Source organism: Neodiprion fabricii, chromosome 6 (genome assembly GCF_021155785.1).
Source record: "Neodiprion fabricii isolate iyNeoFabr1 chromosome 6, iyNeoFabr1.1, whole genome shotgun sequence".
In the NCBI taxonomy this organism is placed as follows: Eukaryota; Metazoa; Arthropoda; class Insecta; order Hymenoptera; family Diprionidae; genus Neodiprion; species Neodiprion fabricii.
The window spans coordinates 6,548,102-6,575,558 of NC_060244.1; the positions used below are offsets into that span (position 1 = coordinate 6,548,102).

At 41.5% G+C, this 27,457-nt stretch overlaps 2 protein-coding genes across 10 annotated transcripts in view; one reads left to right on the top strand and one right to left on the bottom strand.

The window, feature by feature from the left end:
- The window catches only part of LOC124185477 (tyrosine-protein kinase Btk29A), a 147,709-nt gene extending 120,583 nt beyond the window's left edge, over positions 1-27,126 (top strand). For all 7 annotated transcript variants that reach the window (XM_046576294.1, XM_046576295.1, XM_046576293.1 and 4 more), the window contains 11 exons: positions 14,381-14,442; positions 15,938-16,021; positions 17,800-17,864; positions 21,573-21,638; positions 22,368-22,496; positions 22,580-22,773; positions 23,116-23,287; positions 23,499-23,667; positions 23,839-23,957; positions 24,190-24,442; positions 24,583-27,126. In XM_046576294.1, coding sequence (XP_046432250.1) covers positions 14,381-14,442; positions 15,938-16,021; positions 17,800-17,864; positions 21,573-21,638; positions 22,368-22,496; positions 22,580-22,773; positions 23,116-23,287; positions 23,499-23,667; positions 23,839-23,957; positions 24,190-24,442; positions 24,583-24,684 — 1,415 coding nt within the window. In that variant the 3' untranslated portion in view covers positions 24,685-27,126. The remainder of the gene's footprint in view (positions 1-14,380; positions 14,443-15,937; positions 16,022-17,799; positions 17,865-21,572; positions 21,639-22,367; positions 22,497-22,579; positions 22,774-23,115; positions 23,288-23,498; positions 23,668-23,838; positions 23,958-24,189; positions 24,443-24,582) is intronic.
- On the bottom strand, positions 19,589-21,863 carry LOC124185484 (lysozyme P-like). 3 transcript variants are annotated; one of them, XR_006871405.1, is made up of 3 exons: positions 21,692-21,863; positions 21,068-21,121; positions 20,622-20,729 (listed from the first exon to the last, which is right to left on the bottom strand). XR_006871405.1 is itself a non-coding variant. In XM_046576309.1 (2 exons), the coding sequence occupies exon 2, from the start codon at positions 20,628-20,630 to the stop codon at positions 20,163-20,165; it is 468 nt and encodes a 155-aa protein (XP_046432265.1). In that variant the 5' UTR covers positions 20,631-20,729; positions 21,692-21,837; the 3' UTR covers positions 19,589-20,162. The 3 variants fall into 3 exon arrangements, 2 of the variants coding, with proteins under 2 accessions (XP_046432265.1, XP_046432266.1); XM_046576309.1 differs by lacking the exon at positions 21,068-21,121 and having other exon boundaries at positions 19,589-20,729; positions 21,692-21,837; XM_046576310.1 differs by lacking the exon at positions 21,692-21,863 and having other exon boundaries at positions 19,589-20,729; positions 21,058-21,076.
- Positions 27,127-27,457: the final 331 nt, after the last annotated feature.

Sequence of the window (27,457 nt, forward strand, 5' to 3'; positions counted from 1 at the left end):
GCAGCCCCCCCCCCTTTTTCTTTATCTTTTACTCCTTCTTTCGCTGCATTGTTTCCGCAGCGTTTCTACTTCCTTGATCGCATCCTGCGATGTAATGCACCCACCTAATGTCACCTCTTATCAATTTGCAACCCGCTTCTAGTAAATTTCTTCCAACGCTTCGCCGCGGTCTCATACTTCGCATCCCTTACACGATTAGAATGCAGGTGGAGAGACTGAAAATGCTCGAGATGTAATATCCAAAGAAGCGTCGTTTTCACGGTTCGACCGATCGATCCACTTGACACTAAATGAAATGAATGCGAATTATCACAGTCCGCAGTCGAATGTTGTCGCTTCGCTTTTACTTTCGCGGGTTAAGTAGCTCGTTAAACTCTGATCAAAGTTCAATATAACGCTTCGGTGAAAACCCATTCGTCATTTCGATGTACGTAAAGTCTCTCTCGCGGAGAACAGAGTTTATAAAATGTCAGAGAATATCGGCGAGGGTCAAGTTTTTTACAACGATACTGCAAATCTCTTTGGCGTATACAGCGGTCGGTCTCGATTGTCCAGAGAATGCACAATAAACATTCCGGGTACCGCAGAATCCATTCCAGAGAATCCTGAATTCTCTCTCGGTCGTTCGTCGGTGGTATAAAATCGCTATAGCATTCTTACGCACCCTCATTCGTCGCCCGTATAGGAATGTTGTAAAATTTTGCTACCGCTCTTCTGTAAAGCGATATAGAAATTGTGACACGTCTTAGAGTAAGAACGTATCCTGCTTCCTCCCAACAATATCCCGGCACCTGTACAGATTCTACACGGGAGCTTTACTACCCAAAGGAATTAACGGTGGGGGAAATTCGGTCGATAGCTTTGAGCGAACGGTGGTTTAGCATAGCGTAGCATCAGGTTTATTCGCTCGGAGTAGCTCTGGTTTGCAGTAAGCTTGCGTGCTTAATTTTGGAGTAATATAGAAACCCTCGTTCCAGTTGCGAGCTATCCTCGAAGTTCGTTTTATCCGCGTTACAGAATTTTCAAAACACATACTTCCGCGTGTTTGTTTATTAAGAGGAGAAACTGGCGATGTTGCCGAGCGTTTATATTACGTATGCTCGATCAATCGATCGTATTGCCGCGATCGAAAAACGCCACGCCGGTTTTATTCGATTTCACCTCTTTTTTTTTTTTTTTTCACCCTCGACGTACCCACACTGCAACCTATCCTGCAGGACGTCACTCAGCGAGAGGGTTCTAAGAGACGCAATCAATCTTCTCGCCGCCTCTCGATTTTTTTTGGCAGTAAGAACTGGCTCTGTTTTTCGTCCCTGGATCTTTAGATAAACTTCCTATCCAGGCTGCGAACAAGAACTATATAACGCGAGGATCCAACGATCCGGACGCTATGATGTTGAGATTATCGTCGATCAATCGGCAAGTATCGCTGAATATCGCGATGCGAGATACATTTGACACATTTTTCTTGACGAAAAATAAAAATACTGAGGAAAACTTGACGAGAAGTATCGACCTCCGTCACTCGGCAAAAACCAACTCCCCAAGGTCTCGCAATCATCCGCTTACTTTACTATTATCCATAAGTAAATCCGTACACACGGAAATGAAATGTGCTTCGTGGAGAGCTGCAGAGCTAGCGGAGCTCGTGTTATACTCGGCGTGGAGCGGATTCTCGACGTAGTTTCTTTGTTGGCATGCGGCATTAACCGTCCAGGGACGGCGCTCATTAACGTGGATAATTAGCCGACGGTGGTTGGCTGCTGCCGGCAGTCCGCGAATCCTTTGAACGTTGCAACACTTGACGATGGCCATCTACGCGTATAACTTCGAGATTTAATGTGTGGACGCTGGTGGTTCGTTACTGAACTATAGGAACACGAGCTTTCATGCAGATGAGACGATTGTCGAGTGATTGTACGTATATGTGCAAATTTTGAAAACTTTAAATTTTCTATATTTTTATACTTATGTAACGTATGATCAGCAACACCCAATTTCCCATGCTGGTTCATCGGAGTGAAAAGAAAACATTTTATTTTACGAAAAAAGCCACGAATCGCACTTCGTGGTTATTTATTATTGAACTTCTTTTATCGACAGAGCTGTTTCTCTTCACGCATCGGTTCACTGACAACTCTTTCCTGTATACATATTATTTCTTTCGATTGATCAAAATTAATCGCTCGTATATTTCTGTCGAATCGCAAAGGATGTAGATTCGCGAATTTATGGAGATAAATAACCTTGAGGTACGTTCCAATGATTTTTCTGTCTTTCGACCGTATCAGTTTTATTCTTCTTCTTCTGCTTCTTCTTTTTTACCGGTTCGCCTGAACCGTGCATAAAATTTTATCCGAAAAATACATCCGATTTGCTTTCAAAATCCAATTATCTTGTTCAACACCGTTGTAGTAGAATTATAGTAATCAGTGTACAGGTAAAGGTAAAGGGAAAGGGGTAAAAAAAACCGGACCGATTTAACGCGTGAATAAAATCCGAACGCGTTGCCTGACTATCGTATTTTTCTTTCGAAAATTCGAAGAATCCTCGTTCCTTGCTGAGATACACGCTTTTTAAAAACGGGTCTTCTAAAATTTGCTGAGAGGATGAAAAGAAAATTACTGTCAAAGTACGTTCAATTTAATTTCCATCTTAAATTATGATTTGAAGTTTGGCTCTGGCTTTTTAACAATTCTCTTAGATTCTATTCACATGTCCATAAATGACCTATTTCAGCAAGCAATAAATATTTTTCGCATTTTCAAAAGCGAAACGAAAGGTTTATTTTTTTTTTTTAGGTTTAAAATCGGTTCTCTTTTTTCTTTCTTTGGTCCAACTTGTGTTTCGAACTGAGATAACGCTGATTTACTCTGCAGATCCTTCATCAGGATCCAATTTAAGACCTGCGTTACACACATAGATCGCAAAGTGTAAATAAGAGACTTGAAAAATATATCCGTGGAATTGTAAAGGGGGTTAAGGACACGAAGGGTATAAAAAATTCTTCACTTTATTTCATCCGACAGTTCACCGCCGCGGGATCGTAAACTTATACTATACGTGAAAATAAATCGCGTTTATAACGACGCGGTTGCGAAATAAACGAAAATCGATTCCCAACGACGGCGTTTAGGAAGTTACAAAAAGAAACTCACGCGGACGATGGTACAAGGAAGGGTGTAGGTGGGTAGGTAACAATCTCCAACTTCTTCATTCCCCCCTTTCAATTCTTTCTCTCATTTTTTCCTCACTCTCACTCTTTTCCTCGATTCTTTTCCATTTCTTTTACTGCGCCAAGATTGATTGCGAATCCTTACCCGTACGTATACATATATCTATACATGCCTGCGGAAACCCGGGTCTCCTCCCTCCCTCTCTCTCTCTCCCTCCCTTCCTTCCTCTCTCTCTCTCTCTCTCTATCTTACGTTGAGCATTGTATCTTTCGGAGTGTTTGAGACTTTCCAATACCGCTAAGTAAGTCTGAGGCCGAACCCGTCACGCGATTCGAAAAGAGAGAGAGAGTAAGAGTATCGAGTCAACTCGCCCTTCTTCCTTCGACGTTTCCTTTCCGAGTCGGCGAGGCCAAGAGAATTCATCCCCCGGATCGGATGACCGTCGCGGTTCCGTATTATTATCGACGTAGGTACTCGTCGGATCGACGGTACGCGATGAAAACGAATATCATATGTGATATCGAGCGATTGTATTGCCCTAACCTGGATATCGACTGTCGGCGATCTCGAGTGGTCACTCAAAACCCAATACGGACTCCCCAAATACACGCGAACCGAGTATCCATCTATCCGTCCACTCGTCAAGTTTCACGGTACTTGGTCACGCGTTAACCGTATAACTGAGACCTCGATTAAGGGGATCGGGGTAGATACGTATATGCGTATACCTGCCGTATATTACATATCAGCGGAACACGAAATATCGCCTAATGATTTCATGCTTTTCAAAGCAATGCTACGAATATATACAGTTTGTCAATCACTTATTGAAAATTTCACACGATTACGTTTCATCTCACTTACGATAGGTTAGACTTGAAAATGAGTACTCAACTTTTCCAACGAGCATTTATTATTCGATACGTTCTAATTTGTATTTTCCCCCATTTGACAAAGCTGATTTACCCCGTATTCTTTTGGCAACTTTTTCTTCTTGAATCGTCAAGCTGAGCGTTTGAGATCAAAGAAGAGAATTAAAAAAAAAAAAAAAAACGCGGTGACGAGGGTCAGTACCAACGTCTTGCCAAATTCGTTCCATCTAATTTAGCAAAGTCTTTTCAATTGTTTCTTTTTTTTTTTTAGTCCACCGTAACTAAATTCGTCGTTATCCGATCATCGTAGATCCGTGACTCTTTGCAGTTACCGAATTATTTGGAACTCGAAGATATCTTTCGCTGATTCCACTGCTGATTTGACGCGATTAAAGTTTCGTACTAATAAAAAAAAAAAAAAACAAAATGACGGAATTATATTCTAGGTATTAAAAGCTCTGCAACGGTACCCGTAATGACTCAGTAATTCGCATTTTTTTTTCATCATCTCTTCGCTTGCTTCTCGTCTTCATTTTCATTTTCATTTTAACGTTCTTTTTCTCATTTTCGCTCTCGTTTTCGTTTTAGCGGTGTGGAAAAGTGGCGACGCTGCCGCCCGCATCAAGTTTTCAAGTAACGACGGCTGTCCTACTTCAGAAAACATTTATAACCGACTCCGAGTGATTCATTACGTGGAAAAGATCCGCCCCCGGCATTATCCTACGCCGAGCTAACCTCACCTAGCCTGACTTAATACGATTTTGAAGAGCGGGAAATCCTCACCCTCGAACTCGGTGAATTTTTCAACGAAGACGAGTCGAGTCGTTGGTTCACTTCCATCAGCGGGAGTGAAATTCTTTCCAAATATGCCCCTGTAACCGGGACGCGTGGATTTTGGCGGGGGTGAAAAAATCGGATCTCTTTATAATTGTATTCCCTATAATCCCCAGGGACGAAGGATAATCTTGACCCATCGCGTCGTCCGTGAAACGCGGCAGGCGATAACGAATTTTCATTATCTTGCATGGGGTAGAATTATGAAAGTCCGTAAAAACGGAAAGACTACTCGTCACGCTCGATCTCATCCGATGGATCCTCCGGGTCATCGCAGATCCGGCAGAGCCGGTGTTCAAAATGGATTTACCGAGTGGATTTTCGTGTTCGCAAGCGAAGAAGACGCGTTTCCAAACCGCCACAACCCATCTCGCTTTGTCGTAATCGGACGGAATATAAATTTCGGTTCACAGGACTCGGAATTACACTTTTCAGTGTCAATTTTCTCAGGCGGTTTTGAAACCGTGCCAAAAACCAACCGGCATCCAAATACATGATGAAAAAAGCACGCACAAGTCCTGAAAATAACATAGACGAGGACATTGTTCTCTCGTTTTAAAAATCACTCCTCAAAAGAATCGAAAACTCCCGTCATCCGTATAGCCGGATATTTCATTCGGACTGATCGGATCAACGGTCAGTAACCGCATCCGTTCGCTAATAAGAACTTCCAAACGTCACGTGTGTTTGGAAAGTTGGCAGGCGGCGTTGGCGGTTTGGCCAGACAGGTACAAACCCATCTTCTCATCACGGACCGCGTCGTCAGCCCCATTTTCTTCTCGGCGTTGAATCGCAGCTTTCGCCCCCCTCCCACGCAGTTAACTCCGTTCGCTTTTTCGCCACAGCTCGTTGACCGAGGGCCGCTTTTACGACTCGTGCAGCTCCTGAGAGCCATTCCGACGTCTGCGCCACGGTCTCGGCTTCATCGAATAATTCTGCACCCATTCGACACCGTGTGGCTGGACTGCAGAGAGCGTACCTGGCCTGTCGTTTAAACCCGCGCGATCGGTCTCCTTTCTCCAAGCTTCGGTTGTGCACCTTTCGACCTTTTCTCCCGCGCATCCTTTCACCCCGATTCGAATCGGTCGAAATGTCCCTCGAAGAGCCGTAACGAATAGCGCGGATCGGCCACAGAGACCGAGTCTTTGGATCTCCGTTCCTTGACCTCCGCACCCTTTTTTTTTTGTTGGATCTTGATCCCTCGCGAGTTAATTAATCGCCGCCGGTGCTCTCAGCAATCGCGTCGAACGCAACGTCTACGATCGTGTTCCGAAGACGTAAGCGCGATTCTCGACGAGTCGCAAGCTCAGGTTGATTCGTCGACGCGTTTAAATATCCTTTGAAAAGCCCGCCTACCTGCAGTATTCGAGTACGGGTACCTACGACTTTGGAGGCGGATCACCTTTGTTCAATCAACGCTCCTCTCATCCGATTCTCTCTCGCCTTCTGTCCCCGGTTCGCTTATAGCACATAACAATATAAGCCAAAACTTTCACCCGAGTAGGCGGACGGCATTGCAGACACGACAACGACGTCTTCTCGCATATTCATTCACCTTCGCACGTTCGCACAGCGTTCACTTTCAATCGAGCTGTTACAAACTTTGAACATTGTACAATCTATTCTGCGGTTGTATAACAATATATATTCTACCAACACTGCATAACCACGGTACTTTTGTAGGTGTCTCGAGTCAAAACGACAACCTATTCAGACGAAATTTTCATCAAGCTCGTACCTCCACACGTACACACGTGTAATTCTGCGCGTAGAAACTTTTCGACTGTCGGACGAGGCGCTGAACAATTCCTATGCCTGTTTAAAGAGACGATAATTAATTACTCCCAACGCGCGTGACAATCGCCTTTATATACCATTGTTAGTCGCGCGTTATACGGCTTGATATGTGTGCAGAGTGTGCTCGTTTCCACCTTTGGGTACACGTTGCGCATCAGGTGCATATCGATATTCCAACTTGGCATTACATGGTCGCGAGGAGAGAGAGAGAGACTGTTGCGCAACGTTTTCGCTGTGTGTTCGTTCGTCTATTTAGTAGCTGTGCCAGGCAAAGAGGAATACAGCTGTCTGTAACCTGCAGAGCCACCCGTCCGTATGGAAATTTTTGCCAATTCACGGACAGCACGACCGTCGGATCCTCCCCCTCTGTACGGATTTCGCAAATGTCAGTTTAAATGCTATCGCGATATCGGTGCGGTACGACGACAGAGTTTAGAGCGCGGCAACACCGGCTCGGAGTGGAGCAATTTTTCATAATTGTCAAACAGCGAGGCTGCTGCAAATGTTCGCCGGAACAATGGCGAACAATCGAGTTGCGCTGCACTCCCTCGGGGTAAAATATACCCGACTGCTGAATCAACCCTACCCTGACTCCCCCTCCCGTTATATCTATTCACGTTTTTCTCTTCTCGCTGGTTCGGAAATTAATTGTTCATGCGCCGCGGCGGCAAACTGCACAACCTCTAATCACAAATAATAAATAATAGAGCTGTCGTACACTATGTATAGATCAATTTCAAACACCGTTCGTTCGTGATATTTTTTTTTTTATTTATTTATTTATTCTGTACAGTTAATTTAAAAAAAAGAAGAAAAAAGGGCGAGAGAGAAAGAGAGAGAGAGGGAAAAGCGATACATATACATGTATATATATATATATACACACGAACGAGCCTTTTGTCACTCTCGCTTTAATTGGCACTCTATTGTGCAATGAAACAAATATAATTGACAACTCGGATCCGCAAAACAAAGAAAGGAAAATAATCAAAGCCGGCCAACGCAGTCCGATGATTTTTACACGCAGCGTTGTGTATACGTTGGGCAATTTTTTATCACTCGAATGGATTAACGTGTCTGTAACTTCCGGCGGTACGGAAACGTAATTGATGTCTTTTATTAACTCGCAGTTCAGTCGGTCAGTTTTAAATTGACGGGTGTGTTATTGTACCTACCGTGGCGTAGAAAACGAAGGATAATTTACGCGTGGAAACGTGTACGTAACGACTGTTGCGTTTTCATTCGATCAGCGAAGAAGAAGAAGTAAGAAAAAAACATTATCACTTTGCGAAAATGCAGGCATACATGTGCAGGCGAAATTGAAAAATTCACGAAATAACAGATCGAAGGACCGTTTCGCTGAGCAGATATAAACGGACTAAGCAATCAAAGTAATTACCGTGTCACTCAAACTGCCGACCGCAACAAAACACCTAATAGCCACCCAAGAAGGCAACGACTAAAAAAAAAAAAATGGCTGGACCTGATTTCAAAGAGCCGTTTATATACGCACGAAATGTGGGGCAAAGGCCGTAGTAAATTGAACACTCGGAGCAGACGACAACCCCGGCGGATGAATGAAGACAAGCACTCTAGTTGTGAGTGTATAAAAATGCTCGTATACCGCAGTCACTATATCGTATACAAATACCTACAACCCCGTCCCTTTCACAGAAATATTTTCCCAGCCTCGGTGGCCGCGAAAATGTTTCTTTTTCCGCGCTGAGCTATTTATTTGTTTATTCATTTACCAACGACGCAAAAAAACATGTGCGTGCGCGTGTGTGTATATATACAAGTCATACGTATATATATATATGTACGGAATATATATATATTCCGTACATTTTCCGAAAAAAAAAAAAACTCGCCCCGGAAACTCATGCAGACCTCACGCAATAACTCAGTTAACAACAACGCGACAACCCTTCGCTCTGCTGACCAAACTGAAAAAAAAATAACCGTTTGAGAAAAACGTTTGAGCGAGCGGAGAAGGGGGCGGGGGCGGGGGAGGGAGGGGGGGGGCAGTCAACCGAGCCAGAAATAGAACGAGACCGTAAAATAATTTGGTACTTTTTTTCACCCCTGCGTCGGTGTTTCGTTTTTTATTTATTTATTTATTTTTATTTCCTGGGTTTTCTCGTTGTTTGCTTTTTCCACGCTTCAAACGATTTAACTATCTAGCAAACAAGTGTATGTACACAGCAGGCAAGCAGCCGTAGAGAGGAGATGGGGAACGAAAATGCGGCCGGGCAGCAACTATAACACAACGCGTGCGTTAATTAAACCGCGAGTTTCGCCTCTGCTGCACTTATAATGGGTGGCAGTGCTAGTAGACACGTAAATTCGTTATCAGTCAAGATGCAAAATCCATTTTCATATTCAAACAGTCCTCTATTCTCTCTCGTTATGATCGGGATGAAACTGTATCTCGATTTTCGATTCTCTCCCTCTCTCTCTCTCTCCCTCTCTCTCTCTGTTCTCGTCATATAACTCGAGAGAACGCTTTCAAAGTCAATGTAAATGATACGTCAATGCCTCTTCGTAATTCAACCAGCATTACCCGCGGTAACTTCGTTCGCAACCCGTTATCATCCCGTTACATTTTAACCGCGTGTATCACCCCGAAATTCCCGAGCCGTGACTTTGTGCTCGAAAATTTGAGATTATGTTTATCATCGTCTACGGACTACGGAATGAAACGGCGTTCGCTCTCACGCGTAGCCGAAAATCAGATGATACTCGAGGTCAAGTATGATATACGAGATAACTAATTAATTAATTAATTAATTTCATTTGATTTCATTAATTGCAAAACCAAGTTCCATTGTTCGTTTAACCTTGACGGTGAATTTATACACCCAGACACAATTATACGTGTTTCGTTGTGTAAAACTCGCCTCAAGCAACGACTCGGTAACTGTTCTTACAACTAATTCCGCTGTAATCTAAGTGTACCATCTGTTCACAATCGGTGGCGTGTAATGTATTGGAAGCGGCATATTTAAAGAAGCTTTTTCGCCTCCTTTCAACGTGTGTACAAATTTTCTTTTGTATGCGTTACAACTAATTAGCAACACGCGATCCGTCATACCTACATGATATACTCTCTTTCTCTCTCTGTGTCGCGAATATACTCGGAACTTATTCGTTGTTTTTGTCGGGGAACTTGAAGACTTTGCGCAGAAGAAGGGAAGACAGCCGCGAAGAAAAAAGAGTCGCGGGGGAAGAAAAGTTTGCCCAAAGAAGAAGAAAAAAAACGCAATAAAACAAGAAAGAAAGCAGAAAAGTACAGGGTTCGGTGGTTAGGTAGAATAACAAAGCGTAATTACTTCGATGGCGTAAATTGAAGATGAAGTGAAAGAGGATGGGGAGGGAGATGGCGAACGTGGTTCGGAGTCGAGGGCGAAACGTCCAGTATATATATATATATATATATATATATACACCACCTACCTACTCCAGGTGCAGAGGTATAAGGTACAGACCACCAATAAATTGATTGCTCCGAGAAAAAATTTTAATTATACTTCAATGAATGCTTATATATATATATATATATATATATCTATTCTTCTTCCTCCTTTTTTAAGGAAACTATATATATATATATATATATAGTTTCCTTAAAAAAGGAGGAAGAAGAATAGATTGAAAAAAAAATGAAAACCAATTAATCCATCCTCCGTAGTTTTTCGTCTGCTGCTGCTACGGCGTAGCGGTTTCGCGACTTTGACGAAGTTCTTTTTTCCCTTTTATTTTTTATTAACCCTTTTTCCTCTTTCTTTGTTCTATCCGGCAATTTTTATTTTTCTCTCTATCTTTTCCTCCACCTCCATTTCTCTTTCTCTCTCTCTCTATCTATATAACCGGGATCTCTCGGCGCCAACAGCTTTTGTTCGCAGGACAAATCTATTACTGGTGTTACAAATGGCGCGGGTATTCTTTTTAGGCTCTCTCTAATTTTCTTTTTATTTTTTTTTTTTTGACACTTTATTATATAAACTTGAACGACTTCGTCACGCGATCGATACGTCTGATTTTGTCGGGCTTTTGTAACTTGGAATGTGATTTTTTTTTTTTTTTTTTACCGTTGTTTTTTTTTCGTCTGGTTTTTGAAAGAGAATTTCTCGTGGTAGCGAATTTTTCACTTGATTAAAATAGGACTTTGCTTCCCTGTGGCGGAGTGTAAGGTGTAGCCTTAAAACATACGAATTAAGACACTGTTTTGCAGGTGCGAAAGGCAGGAGATGAAAATCGCGTGATGAATTATTCTTGTGTTTTCTACAGAGTTTAATATATCGGCATACAGTAAGACGATGCTACAACGTTTCTAAATAATAAACGCCCCGCAAACTTGTTCGTCGAAATATGTAATACCATTTGCGTAATTTCATGGATATAAAAATGAAAAGTACCGAGGCGAGAATAATAACGCGACCTCGCCTCGCCTCGTCTCCTTTCTCTCCTCCTAGACGAGTTAATTTTGCTATACCGTCGGCGAGTTTCACGATTTTATGAATACACATGGCGGACCGTTAACACGAAACTGCCTCAAACTGAAAATATATTATTATTTTATTGGTCGGGGGCTCGACTGCAGCTTACGTCGTCCAGAAAGTTCCGCACCACCAGAGTCCGTCTTCCCCACGGGTATGTAACTTTGCACCGAGTCCCTCTCCGTCTATTTAACCATTGAATTAATCGCCTATTTCTGTGCCGCACCACGTGGTCATGTCTCTTCTTTGGTATTGCGAAACTCCCAACTCGGTAAAGAAGTTTCGAATCTTTGCGATCGATCGACGATGCGACTCGCAAGTTGGCTGAGAGAGGGTCGAGATAATTTCTGTGTGATTCCTGACAATACCCAACGTAGCGTCAGACTTGACGTTGCTCGTCATCGCCGTTTTTATTTTTTTATATTTTTTTATTTATACACCCATAACCGTATATCTCTGTCATATTTATTGCTGGTCTAATTTTCCTCGTTCTCGTATCAATTTCTGCCCGTTTGCGTCGCGGTAAAGTCGTCAAATAACGGATTGTACGACTTCTCGAGGAAGACGGAGCGACGCCGAAAACGAATGCTCCAGATCTCGTTGACCTTGAACCAGGTACTCCGGCTCTCGTTATCCTGAAACGCAAATTCCCACTGACGGGATTAATGGCTGTACTTGGTGAGAGGAGAGCTTTCCTGAACTTGCCTCGTACGATGAACAGCGTACAGACAGCAACGCAGGCATCCCAAACACCACTCCGAAATCACTCGCTTATGTACCGAGGCCGGAAGTAGGTGTGTACACACATTGTACGTGCAGGTAATTTAATATCATAACACCGACGATCGCTTGCTGCCTCGAGTAGAAAGCTCATAGCCAGAGCGCAGCTGCTACGTATCTACCTTGACAATTCGAGCTCCTCAGTTCCACTCCGGAAACGATTGGTAACCATTCGTAGTTCGCGTTTCTTTGTACGTAATCCGTGTATATTTTGAAAAATTATTGGCGGACGGATTTTACAGCCGTTATTATTCCCGTTCACATCGATTCAACGATTCGGACTTATCTCAAGTTTGTGAGTTACGTTTTATTTGTGTGACATTTTTTTATTTTTTTATTTTACATTTTCTATTCACGTTCGAACACTCTTCCGCTACTTGCTGCCTTCTTAGCGATTTAGCGAGCGGGTGAAAACGAGAAAGGAAGCTCGTTTCGTCGGGCGATAACTTCGTCGCGAGCACTTCGTGAAGCACGACATCCGCTGAGGTATTATAGGTGAGTGTTGTACAGTGTTGTGCAGGTGTAAAGTTGAAAGGAAAGCACGAGCTATCACCGTGGCAATACCCTGGGGATCGCGGATAGCAGTGGAGTGCATTAAGCAAGTAACGACCCGAATGGCAACTCCATGGAACTCCGTAAAACCCCCCAGAGATGAAGGAAAATGTCTTCGCGATATGTACAGGGATTACAGGCATGTCCCTTCCGCCACTAACCGAGTTTACAAAAGTAGAATCGTAAAAAAGTTTGGATTTTCACTCATTTCAATTCAATTATCGAACCATCGAGACTGCGAGTATTTTAACCTACATAGGTACGGTTTGATTCCAACTTCTGACACTGCGCCAATCCTGCAAAGCTGCTTGCGAATTTACTGCGAATTTATCCGAACTGCACAACCCGCCGGGTAATGGAGATGCAGCGTTACGAGTACCCAGTCAATTTTCTCCATAATTCCAGCGGTTCACTGTACGGCTGGCTATTTACTCCGGATGGGTTTATGAGCCATGGACGAGCTCCGAAAACCGAATTACGTTCACCGAAACGCGTAGCGTTAACCAACGGCTCCGTGACGCCGGCCTCGAATTCCCTCTTTGTCGAGTTGGAAAATCAAGGCTCGTTAAACTTTTGAATCGTATACAGCATGTGTATACAAACGAGCAGAAGCTTTCCTCCGTTACACAGCTGTAGTAGGTACAATTGTCGCGATCGCATCCAATGGCGAAACCAGTGTGGCGATGTTGATCGATATACGTCTCGTTATCTCTCGTCCCAAGGTATAAACGCTGTTCGGGTATCAGCCAATACCGATACACTCCCTCTGGACGACGATGCTGAATTTCCTGGCTCTCCGTGTCGCCGCGTCACACTTTGAACTTCTGATCCGAGGCTCGTATTCCTCGGACGTTGAGTTTGATCATCGTCGACGATGATGCTTTGAACCTCGCGCCTTGCACATCTGGATACAGTAGGTTGTACAAGCACGTGTCGCGCGAGACACGTAATTTGGCGGATCCGTGTCGTCGTAGTGTCGAGAGCAAACCCCTTCAAGAATTTTCAGCACCGAAATAATTCAAAGCTCGAATCGTATTACCCGAACCGTCTTCGTACGCAGGTATACACCACTACCGTATAATAAAATCCACCTCCTTTGCATAGACTCGGTGTTCGCATTTGCAGCCCCTCCCCCCCAGGACCGAGCCACGGGATTATTTTGCAAACCAAATTCTCCACCATTATTTGCCGTGTAAGTAAGGACGGCGGATCGGGGAACAGCAGACGGCGAGGGTGCCTAACCACAATAGGCTTGTTGTGCGATAAATTATTGATGTAAGATTCTCAACTGCCTACCTGTCTCGTCCATGCCATTCGGATCGGTGCCTTGCCAGGCGGGGCCTAGGCGTACCTTCAATGGAATCGACTGTACAATGCCTCTCTCGCGGCTTAGTAATTAGCAATATTGATATGCAACGCGGGTGTGTGCAGGATTTTGGCATCCATTCGCTCTCCGAAGGTGTTTTCGTTCCTCAATTATATACCAAATATATTCGAATTTACATTATCTAGCATTTTTCTTCTCGCTAAATTATAGATAGGTACGACGTATTCATATCGTTTCATAGACGATCGTCTAATACACTTGTAAACAAGCCACATACGTACGAGGTCTGTAATGTGATTCTTGCGACGAATTTCATAATGTATAATGGATATCCGTTTATACAATCACACATTCGCATTATAGAATATCGTACACTGTCATTAACTCGTTGAAAAATATAATACTGGACACGTTTTCATATCCAGAACATATCGCCTATGGTCATTGTCGTATTTCAGTATTTACGATCATGCCGTAAGTAACTTATCCTGTAGCATGCTTGAAATAACTAACGACGCGATTTTTTTTTCACGTCTGTTTCAGGGACCACATCGACGCCAATAATGCCGAATGGTGCACCAGGGACGCCATCGTCGAAAGCGAAGGTTGGTACACGGGTATATGTATACATATATATATATATATTCATCTTCATGCTGAAAGTGTTAAATTAATTGGCAACATTGACGAATGCCCGGATTTTCGGTTGCGTTTTTTACTCTAATTTCCGTTTGTTTTATTTCTTTCTATCTTTTCAATTATTTTCAGGGGATAATATCACATTTTCTCGTACCTAGATCTCGCAAAAATTCTCTTCGATAGTCACACGCACGTCGCGTAATTTCGGCGAAACGCTCTTTCTCCTCTTATCCTGTTCACCTGCATTGCTTCCAGAACGAGAAATTCATTCGAATGATAAAGACGGGACGAAGACGAGCGTTTGAAAGTCTTGCTTGGCTCTTGCGTTCAAGGCGAACAACAGGATACGCCGCAAATCCATTGAGAGCTGAGCTTTTTTCCGGAGAGTTATCCATCCCGGATTCCGAGTGCTTTGCTATTCGCTCGGTACCTGCTAGCTTCGCGTAATCGAATTTAGAATTTGTTACCGTATAGAAATTCAAGCACGGACATGAAGCTTTCGCCGAGCTCGACTCAGACTGTCGGATAATAATCACACTGTCTTTGAAGGTTTTCTTTTATTCTTATAAAGATTAATAAGGTAATTGAAACCCCCCGAAACTTCGATTGCCTAATTATCTGGTAAAATATGCCGGGCTTTTTTCTTGTTTTCTTTATTTTATGTAGTATAGAAATGAGAAAGAAATTACCGTCAGCTTCAACGCGTCCTGACCGGAAACTGACCGGAATATTTCGATCCCGTATGCTTCCTACGCAAGAAAATCTACCGCCATGAACATTGAAATTCGGATCCAAAGTTCCGATCGCTTCGATGTAGGTTCGGAGGGCCGATTCACGGGATATTTCAGTCTTGGGGGTGGAGGTCGGGTGTAGTTATGCACGGTATGTCCTCTGGCGCACAAAGGACGAAGCCCCGAGATTGAAAGAATTTAAAATATGACATGCCTGTACGCGCTTTTGCGAAGAGCCCTTGGCAGGCTCGCAGTTTCTCCTCTCTCTCCGCAACTGTACCGTTTTACAGAGACAGGCTCGTAAAAATATTGAAAAAGTGATATCGAACCATCCACCTTTTTTTGCATTTTCCACGTGCTTACACGATCAGAGGTTCACGATTTGAATTTCAATTAAAGCATCCCTTGTACGTGAAATATGTTCGGAACGTGGTTCCGTTCCCTTTCACGAGATGATTCGCGACCCGAAAGGTCAATCCCAAGATCGAAAGTCAAGGGTCGGGACTATAATAACTCGACACTGTTCCGGAAATCCGGACTTATACCGTCGAGCAAAACAACCGTGAGGGACCAAGCTCTGGCCCCGAGCATTTCGTACCGTAACTCGCTGATTTTTCGATCCTGTTCCACGTGCGTCGAGCTTTCGAAAGGCTTACTTACGCCGGATGTGACGGAAGGAGCGGAGGACCTCGCTCCACGATTAATCTGAAATGTCCTTGCTCTGTTCCAGGAGAAACTCATGATGCGGACGAAGGTTGTAGTCGCGTTGTACCCTTTCCGAGCCATCGAGGGAGGCGACCTGTCCCTCGAGAAGGTACGTATAACAAACGCAAAGACGAGAGGGCCGAAAGATCTTGAACCTCCTTAGAGGAGCACTTTATTCGGCATTGTCCCATTCATTCCATTCCCTTCACTCGGAAACTCCGGGCGAACGTCTCTAGGTACCTTACCTCCGAAACCAACCTCTCGCATCCTTTATTAAAGCACCCCGCAGTCCCCCTGCCAGTTATCTCGCTCGGCAAATCGTGAAACTCTACAGGTCGAACATTAGAGCCCACCGTTCCATCCCTTCCAGCATCCCCGAAACCTTTGCGAAGAAAAATACCACTCGTCGGCCGCTGCGATGGGAACGACGGGAATACACAACAGCCTCGTTATAGGTACATTTCAATGAAATTATCCTGCAAGTTTTATGACTTACTTCAATTGAGCGGGGAGTCCTGAGGGGAGAAAGACTTTTACGCTTAGGGAAAATGTACAGCGCATCGTCGAGTTAAGTAATTATTTTCTGGAAGACCTACGTCTTTCAATCCAATCAAGGTACAATTAATTGCGCAGACAGAAGTTCGGGCTCTCTGATACGCGATTTAGAAACTTTTGCAATCGTCAACGATTAATGATATTCCCACGGAATTAATTGATTGAAAACTGATCGCTGGACTGATATCAATTTTCACGGACTCGGACGGCCCGTAGAAAATTATCCTTTGCCGAATAATGGTCACCTCTTTACTTATTTCTTCATAAATTTTCACGCATTTCGTGTACTCGATAAACCGAAACGAGTTTTTCTTGAACGAGAAGGGCGCATGACCTTGACGCTCGCGTCACTGATTTCTTTTCGTTATTTTGAGCGAATAAAATTTTCACTCGAATTAATTGTATAAGATTGCAACAGCTCTACCCGATTTCTCTTTGGACGTTCCAGATACCAAACCCAGATTTACACTCCGATAAGCAGACTTTGTAAATTATATGAAAAAGTAATTAAAATATCTAAATTAAATTAAATTCGTTTCCTTCTCCGAACTTCCTCGCTCTCGAGCATATCGTAAGACTTGTAAAATAAAACTCGCATTCCCGTTTCAACGGTTGACACTCGATTCATTCACATTTCAACAAATCATCAATCATAAGAATTGAAAGTCGCGAGCTCTGATCACAAGTTCGCTGAAGGAAAGGTATAATATCTCGGAAATATTTTCGCAAAACGGGGATCACGGGATCCTTTTTTAAAAATCGCAAGATCGTCAGTTTTCCGGGCGTAAAAAGGATCTGCAAGAATTAATTTGACGGTGCCACTCAAGAGGTCGGAAATATTAGAGCAATATGTCACCGTTCCGGTGTTCTTGACGTTCGCGAAAGACCGATAGTTGGAATTCTCACGGTAGACCGTATATACCTATAGATATATGAAACGATAGAGTATAACAACAGCCGTCCGAAGTCGTCGTGTGAAATTTTCTTCTTTCTTTCTTTCCAATCTCTTTCCCTTTCCGGTATAGGAGACCAAAAGAACCAATGAAATACGGCGAATGTTCTTTGGAATCGAAAGTCGAACCCTGTAGGGGAGAGTTGATTAAAATTTGTAACGTAACGGAGTTTCCGTTAAAAGTCTACAGTAATTCTAAATTTGATCTCGAGTTGAATTTAGCACAACGACTTTTCGGGAAACGTTTCGTCAACTAATTAATTGAATTAATCTCCGTCCCGTACAAGAACCTGTTTCAAACATCAAACTCTCGCCTAACCACGCGGCTACATCTCTGTTTATTCTAGTCGAGCGTTTCATAATAATTATGGTTTGCGCAGGGGGCGGAATACGAAGTGTTGGATGATTCTCAGGAGCACTGGTGGAAAGTCAAAGACGAGCATGGGTAAGAAAAAGTTTTAATTTACCTACGCTCTAATGTTACACGAGCCGGAGTTTAAATCACACGACGCCTACGTTTATGTACGCCTCTGTGCGCGTGTGTATCTTTGTGTGTATTTATGTAATATAACTGCCGCAAACTGCCTGAGTTAGGAGGGTAGTTTCGGAGTAAGGCCGCCTCGCCTCCGGGTGAAGTAAAAATTATTTTTTGCAACACCTGCATGGAAAGTCCATTTTTATGCACCATTTACAAGCACAAAAAGAAAAAAGAAAAATAAAATAAGGAATTGCCTTATCCGCGACAATTATTCGCCTCGTACTTGAAGAATAAAAGTAAAGTTCAAAGTTTCGACGCGTCGTTTAACGTCAGAATGAATTGCTCTGAGTAACGAAACGCTGAAATGGTTCCTATCAATTATTTGAACTCCGTAAAACGGTAGGTGAGAGAAGACCGTGTCCTCGTAGACAGGATAATGCCTCCTGCAGCGAATGCGTCTTAGTCGCTCCTGTCAATCCTTAATTCCCTCATTTCCGACCTCCGGTAATTAGTTTCGTGGATAATAGAAAAGGATCCGTTTGTCCAAGAAATACTGCTATTCGACTACGTGTCGTCTACCCAGCTTCCGAAGAAACGTTCTTTTTCCTTTTTGCGTCAAATTTAAATCAAGTTTTGCAAAAACGTGTGCGTATAAAGTAAACTTGGGGTAGAACATTATTTCTGGAAGTTAAATTAAACGAAGCATACCTAATTGTTACCTAATTCTTATAATGTATACCTATTCATTTAAATTCGACGAGGCAACGTTGCTGTAATAATACTCGGTGTGCAAACGACGTTTCAGTCAATTTAAATTCATCGCGGTTTTATAGTTCGGAGAAGCTGCAACGAATAAAGTGGCAACGTGTACTCAGTCATAACCGTGAGTAATCAAGCATAATAAAATTCCACCGCCAATTTTATGTAATAACGAGTGCACGGCTTATTTTTTCATTTATTTTTCTTTTTTTTTTTTTATTCATTTATCCTTCTTACTTGAGATAAAACGCTGCCTGCTCGGTTATTTCTATGGCTTCGTTTTATAATGAACCAGCGTCAAACACTTTGAACACACACGCACACACACACACACACACACACTGGTATACAGTATACTTATGTAATTGTATAAAGATCTTGAAGGGTGTCTCTCGAGTATCTTTCTCTTTGGTAATTCTATTCCGTTGTTTATACATAATAAGTTTACACGTCTATCTATCTCTCTTTCTCCCCCTTTCTCTCCCTTTCTCTCCCCCTCGTACGACTGGCGCCGAGCTTTAATTAAAATCTTTCAAATTGTACGGCGTCAAAGGCTGCACAGGTGGCTTCGACAACGATACGTATAGCCTTTTTGCCTCGCTGCCTTAGGTGGTAGACAGCCGCCTATGTACTATATGCGCTGTATAAAAGCAATCGCGCTTTCAACGGGGCTTGTAACCAGTTATTAGACTTTGTCTCTCTATTTGAAATTTTAATTCGAGTCTTTCATTCGCCTTCGCGTACACCTACTGTCCTTATACCACCGGTGTTATATTGCACCCGGCGCATTTATATTGTCCTTAATGATTTCGACCTACACGTATACGTATATATACCGCATCCTGTACTTACCGAGAACCCTCGAACTTCTGACGGAAGAATTTCATTTCAGTCGGTGTCAGGGAGGTCGTTTAATTGTAAAAATTTCAGGATATTGTCAAATTTCTGCTATATTCTAGATCAGTTTCTTTATTTTCAATAAACATTTATTACATGTCTCGGTAGCTTGGTAAGTTTTAATTAATCGCTACAAAGATAAATCTAAAATGAAAAACAAAAGTCTCGTACCTCTAATATACCAAATTCAGTCCTTAAGATTGAGGACAAAGTTTCTCGCAACGTTTGTGTTACACCTCCTGTTCCTAATTAGCTATCCTACGGAACGGATAATCAGACACCGCCGTGAAAACTCACCCAAATATCAATTTTACACAACGAATCGCTGTTGCGCGTGTACTTTATTCATTTGGACAATCATTTCTTCTCTCATCTACCACCCTTGTAGAATTAAACTCGTTTAATCTGAAATAACACTTTTCAAACAATACCGTTGTCTATTGGTTTCTACAAGTTTTCGACACATGTTACGCAGGTTAAACAAAAAGAAATATCAAAAAATTGATTAAACGTCTAAATTGTAAAGTTAAAATATCATAGAACGGAATTCATACGATTACCGTTGACGATAAAAAAAAGAAAATGAAAGCGAAATCGTATCAATGCATATTAAAAACAACCTTCGACGTAAGAACTCAAGTCACCCCTGCAGTGTCTCTGGTGAGAATAAACGGACCAAGCGAGCCATCCGTTGCCCTGAAGGCGTCGGTGTTCGTCAAGAATATATCTTACACACTGGACGGCGTTTGCCAAATTATCGCCGCGAACTTCGGCCGCGGAAAATCCGCAGGCGCCACCGCGACGATTTCTTCCCACCCAGTATTTGTCGTTTATCTGCCACAGGCCGTGGTCCCAGGAACTGTCGTCGTTGCATCTGTTTATAGCGTCGGAATCGAGGCCCGATTCGTGGGTCGCTATGCATATCCACATGGCTATGTCGTCCTTCGGTACTCCCAGGCTCATAAGGCCTCTGGCCAACTCACGCCGGGTGTATTTCTTGGCGGAAATTGAATCCGGCGTCAATAAGATCGCCAGAATCGCCGTCGCCGTCAATCCTCTCCTGATCAGTCCGGACATCTTCCGAACCACTGATTTTAAGGGAAATTTTTTGCCGTCGGACGGAGGAGCGATTTATTCCCACTTCGGATGCTTTTCGTCTGTCGGTTGCTGACGAATCTGATTCGACGAGAAAAAGAAGAAAAAAATGCAAATCGGACTGAAGATTATAAGTTATTATACCGAAAGATACCGATAAGACCGCGCTACATTTTGTCACCGTATAACGCAGTTGTTGTAAAAGCGTAACAGTTTCGAATTACGGTATTTCGAATAAAAATACTTTGCGGATTCTTTTGTCTTTGTAGTAAATTTTCAAAAACCAAGTCGGTTTACGGCAACTATTTTTATTTATAGTATTCTTGTATTTTATTTCTTTTTAATTTATGTTATCTTGTATTGTTCCCGCGGATTTTTTATGCAAAATAAAAATTTCTCGATAATTTACGTTTACTTACTCGTGGCCGGCCGACCGTACGGCAAGACGGATGCGTTGCTTCTGACCGTCGGATCTACGAACGCATTTTAAACTGTGAATCATACCTCACATATATCACATTGCGATAAACGAGCGTGAATACCGGGACGAATCGAATTCTCAGAAATTCAATATGCGCATATTGCTATTTTTATTTAACAAGTACAACGGATATATGTTGCGATTTCGATTTCATGTGCCAGTACAATATAAGATGTTTTTGCAAAATCTTTCGGTACACGAAAATTATATTTTCTGAGTTTAGAGCCATGCATGTTGGTAATAATTTGCCATGGGAGCAAATGAGAGTAATTATTTGTACGGTAAAAAACTATCGCCCCAATCATCGGGTCAGCTACAATATAACAGACTTGACCAAATAAATCATTTAAAATTGTATTCGTGTATCGTTACTATAATCGTGTTAAATTGTGCGTAAAAGAGTTTTCACGGATAATTATATTGTTTTATTTCTTTGTTTTCAGATCAGTCGGCTACATACCCAGCAACTACGTGAAGGAAAAAGAACTTCTGGGTCTTCAAAAATACGAGTACGTTATTATCTGGAGTATATAATCAAAGTGATCGTTTATATTTTACTCACCTACGCGAAATTATATTATGCGTTTTTATAACAATAACGCGTTTTATCGTTGCAACAATATTCTTTGGAATATTCTAAAGATATACGAGTCGTCGAGGCTCATGCATGATTAAATGGCGCGAAGCTACGTCGCAAATAACTGCGGATACTCTTATCGCTCGTACCCGGGAACTCTATCGAACGATGCCAACTGTGGTCAATGTACTTATACACGTATATACCTATACGCTCAGATTATATGCGTATCAAAGCCAGCTGAATCATCGTCGCGGATTGTTTTATTATTATTTCTTTTTGCAATTATTTATATTTTCAATGATTTATATCGTATTCGTTAATCGCGAAATCCCAAGTTTTATTCCTTGCGATTCGTCCAATCGTACGAGGTAGAGAATTTTTTAATTTCTCAGATCTTGGATAAGAATATACTTATAAAATTCTTCGAGACGTTGAACCTACGTTGCTCAGGATATAATGGAAGTAATAATTTATATCTTTTCGCTCGTAATAACGTGAAATCGTAGGGACAATTCACGTAAGTGGTACTAAAGTAAGCAGAGAAATTGCTCGCTCAATTTCTTGCGCTTCTCAAAGGACCTGAAAATATTTGAACAGAACTGAAAGAGCGATAAAAAACATCGTGAAAAAATTAAGGAGTCGTTTTGTATAATTTCAGGTGGTACGTGGGCGACATGTCTCGTCAACGCGCCGAATCTTTGCTAAAACAAGAAGACAAGGAAGGGTGTTTCGTTGTGCGCAATTCCTCTACGAGGGGTCTATACACGTTATCTTTATACACAAAAGTGTAAGCAGAGTCGACGAATATTGTACCGAATACTTTGACGCATCCGCCCTTCTTCTGTAATATCAATTTTGCAACCCTTTCAGCGGGCACGCCCACGTCAAGCATTATCACATCAAGCAGAATCCACGAGGAGACTTTTACCTCTCCGAGAAACATTGCTGCAACTCAATTCCCGACCTCGTCAATTACCACAGACATAATAGCGGCGGACTCGCCAGTAGACTGAAAACAAGTCCCTGTGATCGTCCCGTTCCACCTACAGCTGGTCTCAGCCACGGTCAGTTACTTGCTCATGCTTTTAATCAAGCCGCGGTATTGCGGGGGATCCAACGTTTCGGAAGATACCATCTGATGGCTGAGTGGATTTCATAAATTAAAGTCGCTCACTATTTCTTTTCTTTTTCTCTTTCATCCATAAGAACTCGATGTGACGAAATAATACTGCTTCACAGATCGCACTGACAAGCTTTCTGCGCTTTGATATTCGCGTTATTCACCCAAAGCTATCAGGTGATTGCTCCTTTCAGTTATTCGCAGGATCTTCGTAATTCGCTGTATTTATTTTAAACCATTCGGTCGTCTTTATAGGCGAATAACCAATTTTCATTGTTATCCGTAGACAAATGGGAAATAGATCACACGGAACTGCATTTATTCGATGAATTGGGCCAGGGACAATTCGGCGTTGTCAGAAGAGGTAAATGGCGCGGTTCCATCGACGTGGCTGTAAAAATGATGAAGGAGGGTACCATGTCCGAGGACGATTTTATAGAGGAAGCTAAAGTCATGACGTAAGTCTTGAACCGACCGTCAAAAACTTCCCCGTTTACTTGTTATTCAAACCGAAATATATGTATCTGATACAAGTCCGATCTGTGGTTGATTTTGCAAATTGCTATGCCGCGTTCTCAAGACACGTTTCTTCTCAACTGTTACTTAAATACACAAAGTTACGAATAACGTATTTATCAATTTTCTTTTTCTTCGACTTGGAATTTACAGTAAACTGCAACATCAGAACTTGGTACAGTTATACGGTGTCTGCAGTAAACATCGACCGATATACATAGTGACTGAATACATGCGGCATGGATCACTTCTCAACTACCTCCGCGGACATGAAACAACCTTGGGTTCCAACGTTGGCTTGTTACTAGACATGTGCATACAGGTGAAACAAAACTACGTATTTTCAACCCTTTCGTCGATCAATAAATTATACCCGTCGGCTATTGATGCGCAGCGCAGTTTCTCAGATATTGAATCGGGATTTCGAATTGAACAAAACGAACATAAAAAAAAAAAGATTTAAAAGAAAATCATTTAAAATTTTTGGCTTCAGGTCTGCAAAGGGATGGCATATCTAGAAAGGCATAATTACATCCATAGGGATCTCGCCGCTCGTAATTGTCTTGTGGGATCTGAACATGTTGTCAAAGTTGCTGACTTTGGCTTAGCTAGGTAATTTAATAATTTCTACGAGAAAAATAAATAAATGTACTCGAATTATTATTATTATTATTATTGGTATTGTTGTTGTTCTTATCAGTAGTAGTAGTAGCATTGTTACTAATTTTATTTAGTTTTTTTTTTTTTTTTTATCAAACACCTTATCCAAAGTTACAAATTATCCTATAATATATTTAATCTACCGGGTAATCGTCCCGAACTCATAGTAATCCTATTCTTACAGGTACGTGCTGGATGATCAATACACCAGCAGCGGCGGTACAAAATTCCCGATAAAATGGGCACCGCCTGAAGTTTTGAATTATACCCGTTTCAGCTCAAAGTCTGACGTATGGGCGTACGGAGTATTAATGTGGGAAGTTTTTACTTGCGGCAAAATGCCCTATGGTCGTCTAAAGAATACCGAAGTTGTTGAACGTGTTCAACGCGGGATGGTCCTAGAAAAGCCCAAGGCCTGCTTCAAGGAAGTTTACGATGTAATGCCAGCTGAAATATTGTTCATTCCTTCTTTTCCTTATACTTGGGTAGTTTTTCATCCCCCGGTCTGTTGAGAACAATAATACTCGATGCAATTTTCGTGATCAGCATCATTGTTTCCAATCTGTTTCTTTACCAGGTGATGAGGAGCTGCTGGTCCCAATGTCCGGAAACGCGACCTTCGTTCCGCGTCTTGAAGGAACAGCTGATCAACGTATCTCAGCGCTTGCTCAATGATTGACTCAACCTTTTGCGGTGTATGCGCCTGTCCTCGCCATCAAAACAGTCTATCCTGACCCCTAAATCTCCATCGCTAGGTCGGTCCCCATCCATATTGCCTTCGTCAAACACTTCATACAATTCCGCAACGCTGCCCGCCTCACACAAGATACGGGGACCAGCATCGTTACCTTCTTCAGCTGGTTCCGTAGTTCCTCTATCATCGTCATCCCCTAAACTTAAAAGAGGTGGCTCGTCATCACCAAGCACACCTGGTCACCTGGCTAGTCAGCCATCATCTAGCTCATCCGACGTATGCGACATATGCAGCTCCTACGGTCATCCGTGGATCGAAATATGCAAAGCTATACGTGCCACTAAGGGTAAATGAGTAATACTATTGTCTTAACCTATTATCCTAATGCATACTCTCTGGGAAAGAATTATAACGTTAAATTTAAGGTGGAGCGAAATATTCAAAAAAATATTTCTGGCCAAGAAAAATTTGAAATTTTACAATGGTCAATAATTTATTGTTTTTGGTTTTTTTTTTTTTTCTTTGCTTTGTTTTTCCTAAAGAATCTCCTATTCCACCCTATTCCAAAGTCTTCCCATAAAGTGTCTGTACAGGTAACTAACCTATGAGGACGAACACCGCTGAATCTTAACAACTTAATCTTCTTTTAATTCTCGAAATAATATATAAATTAAGATCGAACAAATGGAATTGGTTATTTTCAATTCTCAAACATTCGAGTTTATTCAAATATGCTCGTGGTATTGAAACATGCAGTTTTTATATAAAAATATTAATTCTAACTACAAAAATTAGATTGCAGACTCGACGTTCATAGACGAGTAGCTTTTTACCGAAGTAATGTAAGCATATACGCCAGTTTGTGGAAACGGGTTAAATGACTGATACTTGACCCCCGAGAGTAGCAGCTTGATAATAATAACCTAATAATTATTACTGTTCCTCGTGATACGATGGAGTGCATATATGATTATTAATAATAATAACAATAATAACAACAACAGCAACAACAACAACAATAATAATAGTGATGATGATGATGATGATGATGATGATATGCATTAGTAATACCTTTTTGGATAAAATGTGCAATAATAGGTTAAACAATAAGTTTAGATATTGGCCTTACTAAGCAACAGCTCCAGGTGCACGACCTAAACATAAATCTAGCCTGTAAGCATCCACATGAAACGTTGCACACGTACACATATACATAATACCATACCAAACATTAACATACATGCCTATATATACATTATACATGGATATAATAATAATAATTTGAAAAAATTCAATGAGTTCATAACATGGGCCCTGTGAAGACAATATACGCAAGTCCTTACAGCATCAGCTAGTCGTTACTAATAATAGGAGCGTACAATGTAACGCTCTGTCTGCTCCATCGTTCCCCTTGCATATCTCTCGCGAATCGTGAGTCAGAATTTGCTCGTATATGTAATTGTGTGTGAATCATAATTCCTAATTATTGTTGTCAAGTTATGTGTATGAATAATAAATAATAATCCGTTTATAGGTATGAAACCATGCAGTAACTGCGTAACTGTATGATCTGAAGCGTACATTTCTAACAACAATAGGTGAAAGAAAAAAAAACTTAGCTTGTCGAAAAGTTGAGGGAATAGTTATTTTGCATATAAAACCTGTGAATGAAACTCTTAGTCAATTTCGTTCAACCAAATGGGGGTTGTCTTTTGCCTGAAAGTTAATCTCATATGTAACGATATGCTTTTATTATTATACTTGAAAACTAAAAATCTGTCCTTGCTGCCTACTTATGTAATTGGAATGATTTTTCATTCTTTTTAAATTCTCACTGGTCACTCTCCTCTTGTTTTAGAAATGATCGAATTTTGATTTAACGTAAACCATGCTCTGTACTGTGTCTTCGCGATAGTAAAATTTCTGGCCAAGTAACAGGCTCAACCGTTTCAATGTCCATTTATGATGCGTTGAATGCAAATCCACAAAGATCCTGTTTTTACGCAACATTGGAGTTGATGAGCTCTTCTTTTGAGATCAGTTGAGGTATATTTAATTTTAACATCTGATATTTTTACAAAACTCGAGAAAAAAACTGTTTTTATGCGGTTTGTTTTATTGAGAAATGAAATATTGAAAGCACTATGAAAAATGCAGGTCTGCTATTGGTTAGATGAAATTGTAGTGGTTTGTACGTGTAACTGCACTGATAAGTTCGTGGACTGGATACACATCTCGGTTAAATGAAAATTCATTCGTGTGTTACCATGATAACATGTAAAAAAGTTGGGAACAATCGTCCTATGTAAGTTATTCGGTGTATTAAGACCAACATTATTGAAAGATGAATATTGAAAAAAAAAAAAAAAAAAAACAGTTGACAACTAGCTCGATCTGTCGGTACAGAACATTATGAAAAATATATTTGGTGCCAATGTAAAATAAATTCTGTTATTGTTGATTATTCAGAAAAATGATTAAATTAGAGTTAAACTTTAGTGTCGATAGTAGTAATTCGCACCACATATATTTTGAAAGAAATTTAAGAAATAAATAAAATAATGTTAGCAAATTTGTAAAGGTATATTTCTCATAAAATACCGTCTACTTCGTCAGCTATAGGATTACATAAATGATGTACGACCTTTTAGTATACATGATGATGTCTGTACATGCTATTTATACAATTGATATCTTTGTTATATTGTTGGAGATCATCTGACAGCGTACAATGTAACAAAATAGAAGTGTGCCAAGT

What these genes read in the sequence shown, in the direction of transcription:
- LOC124185484 (XM_046576309.1), bottom strand. Translation starts at nt 20,630, where the DNA reads ATGTCCGGACTGATCAGGAGAGGATTGACGGCGACGGCGATTCTGGCG.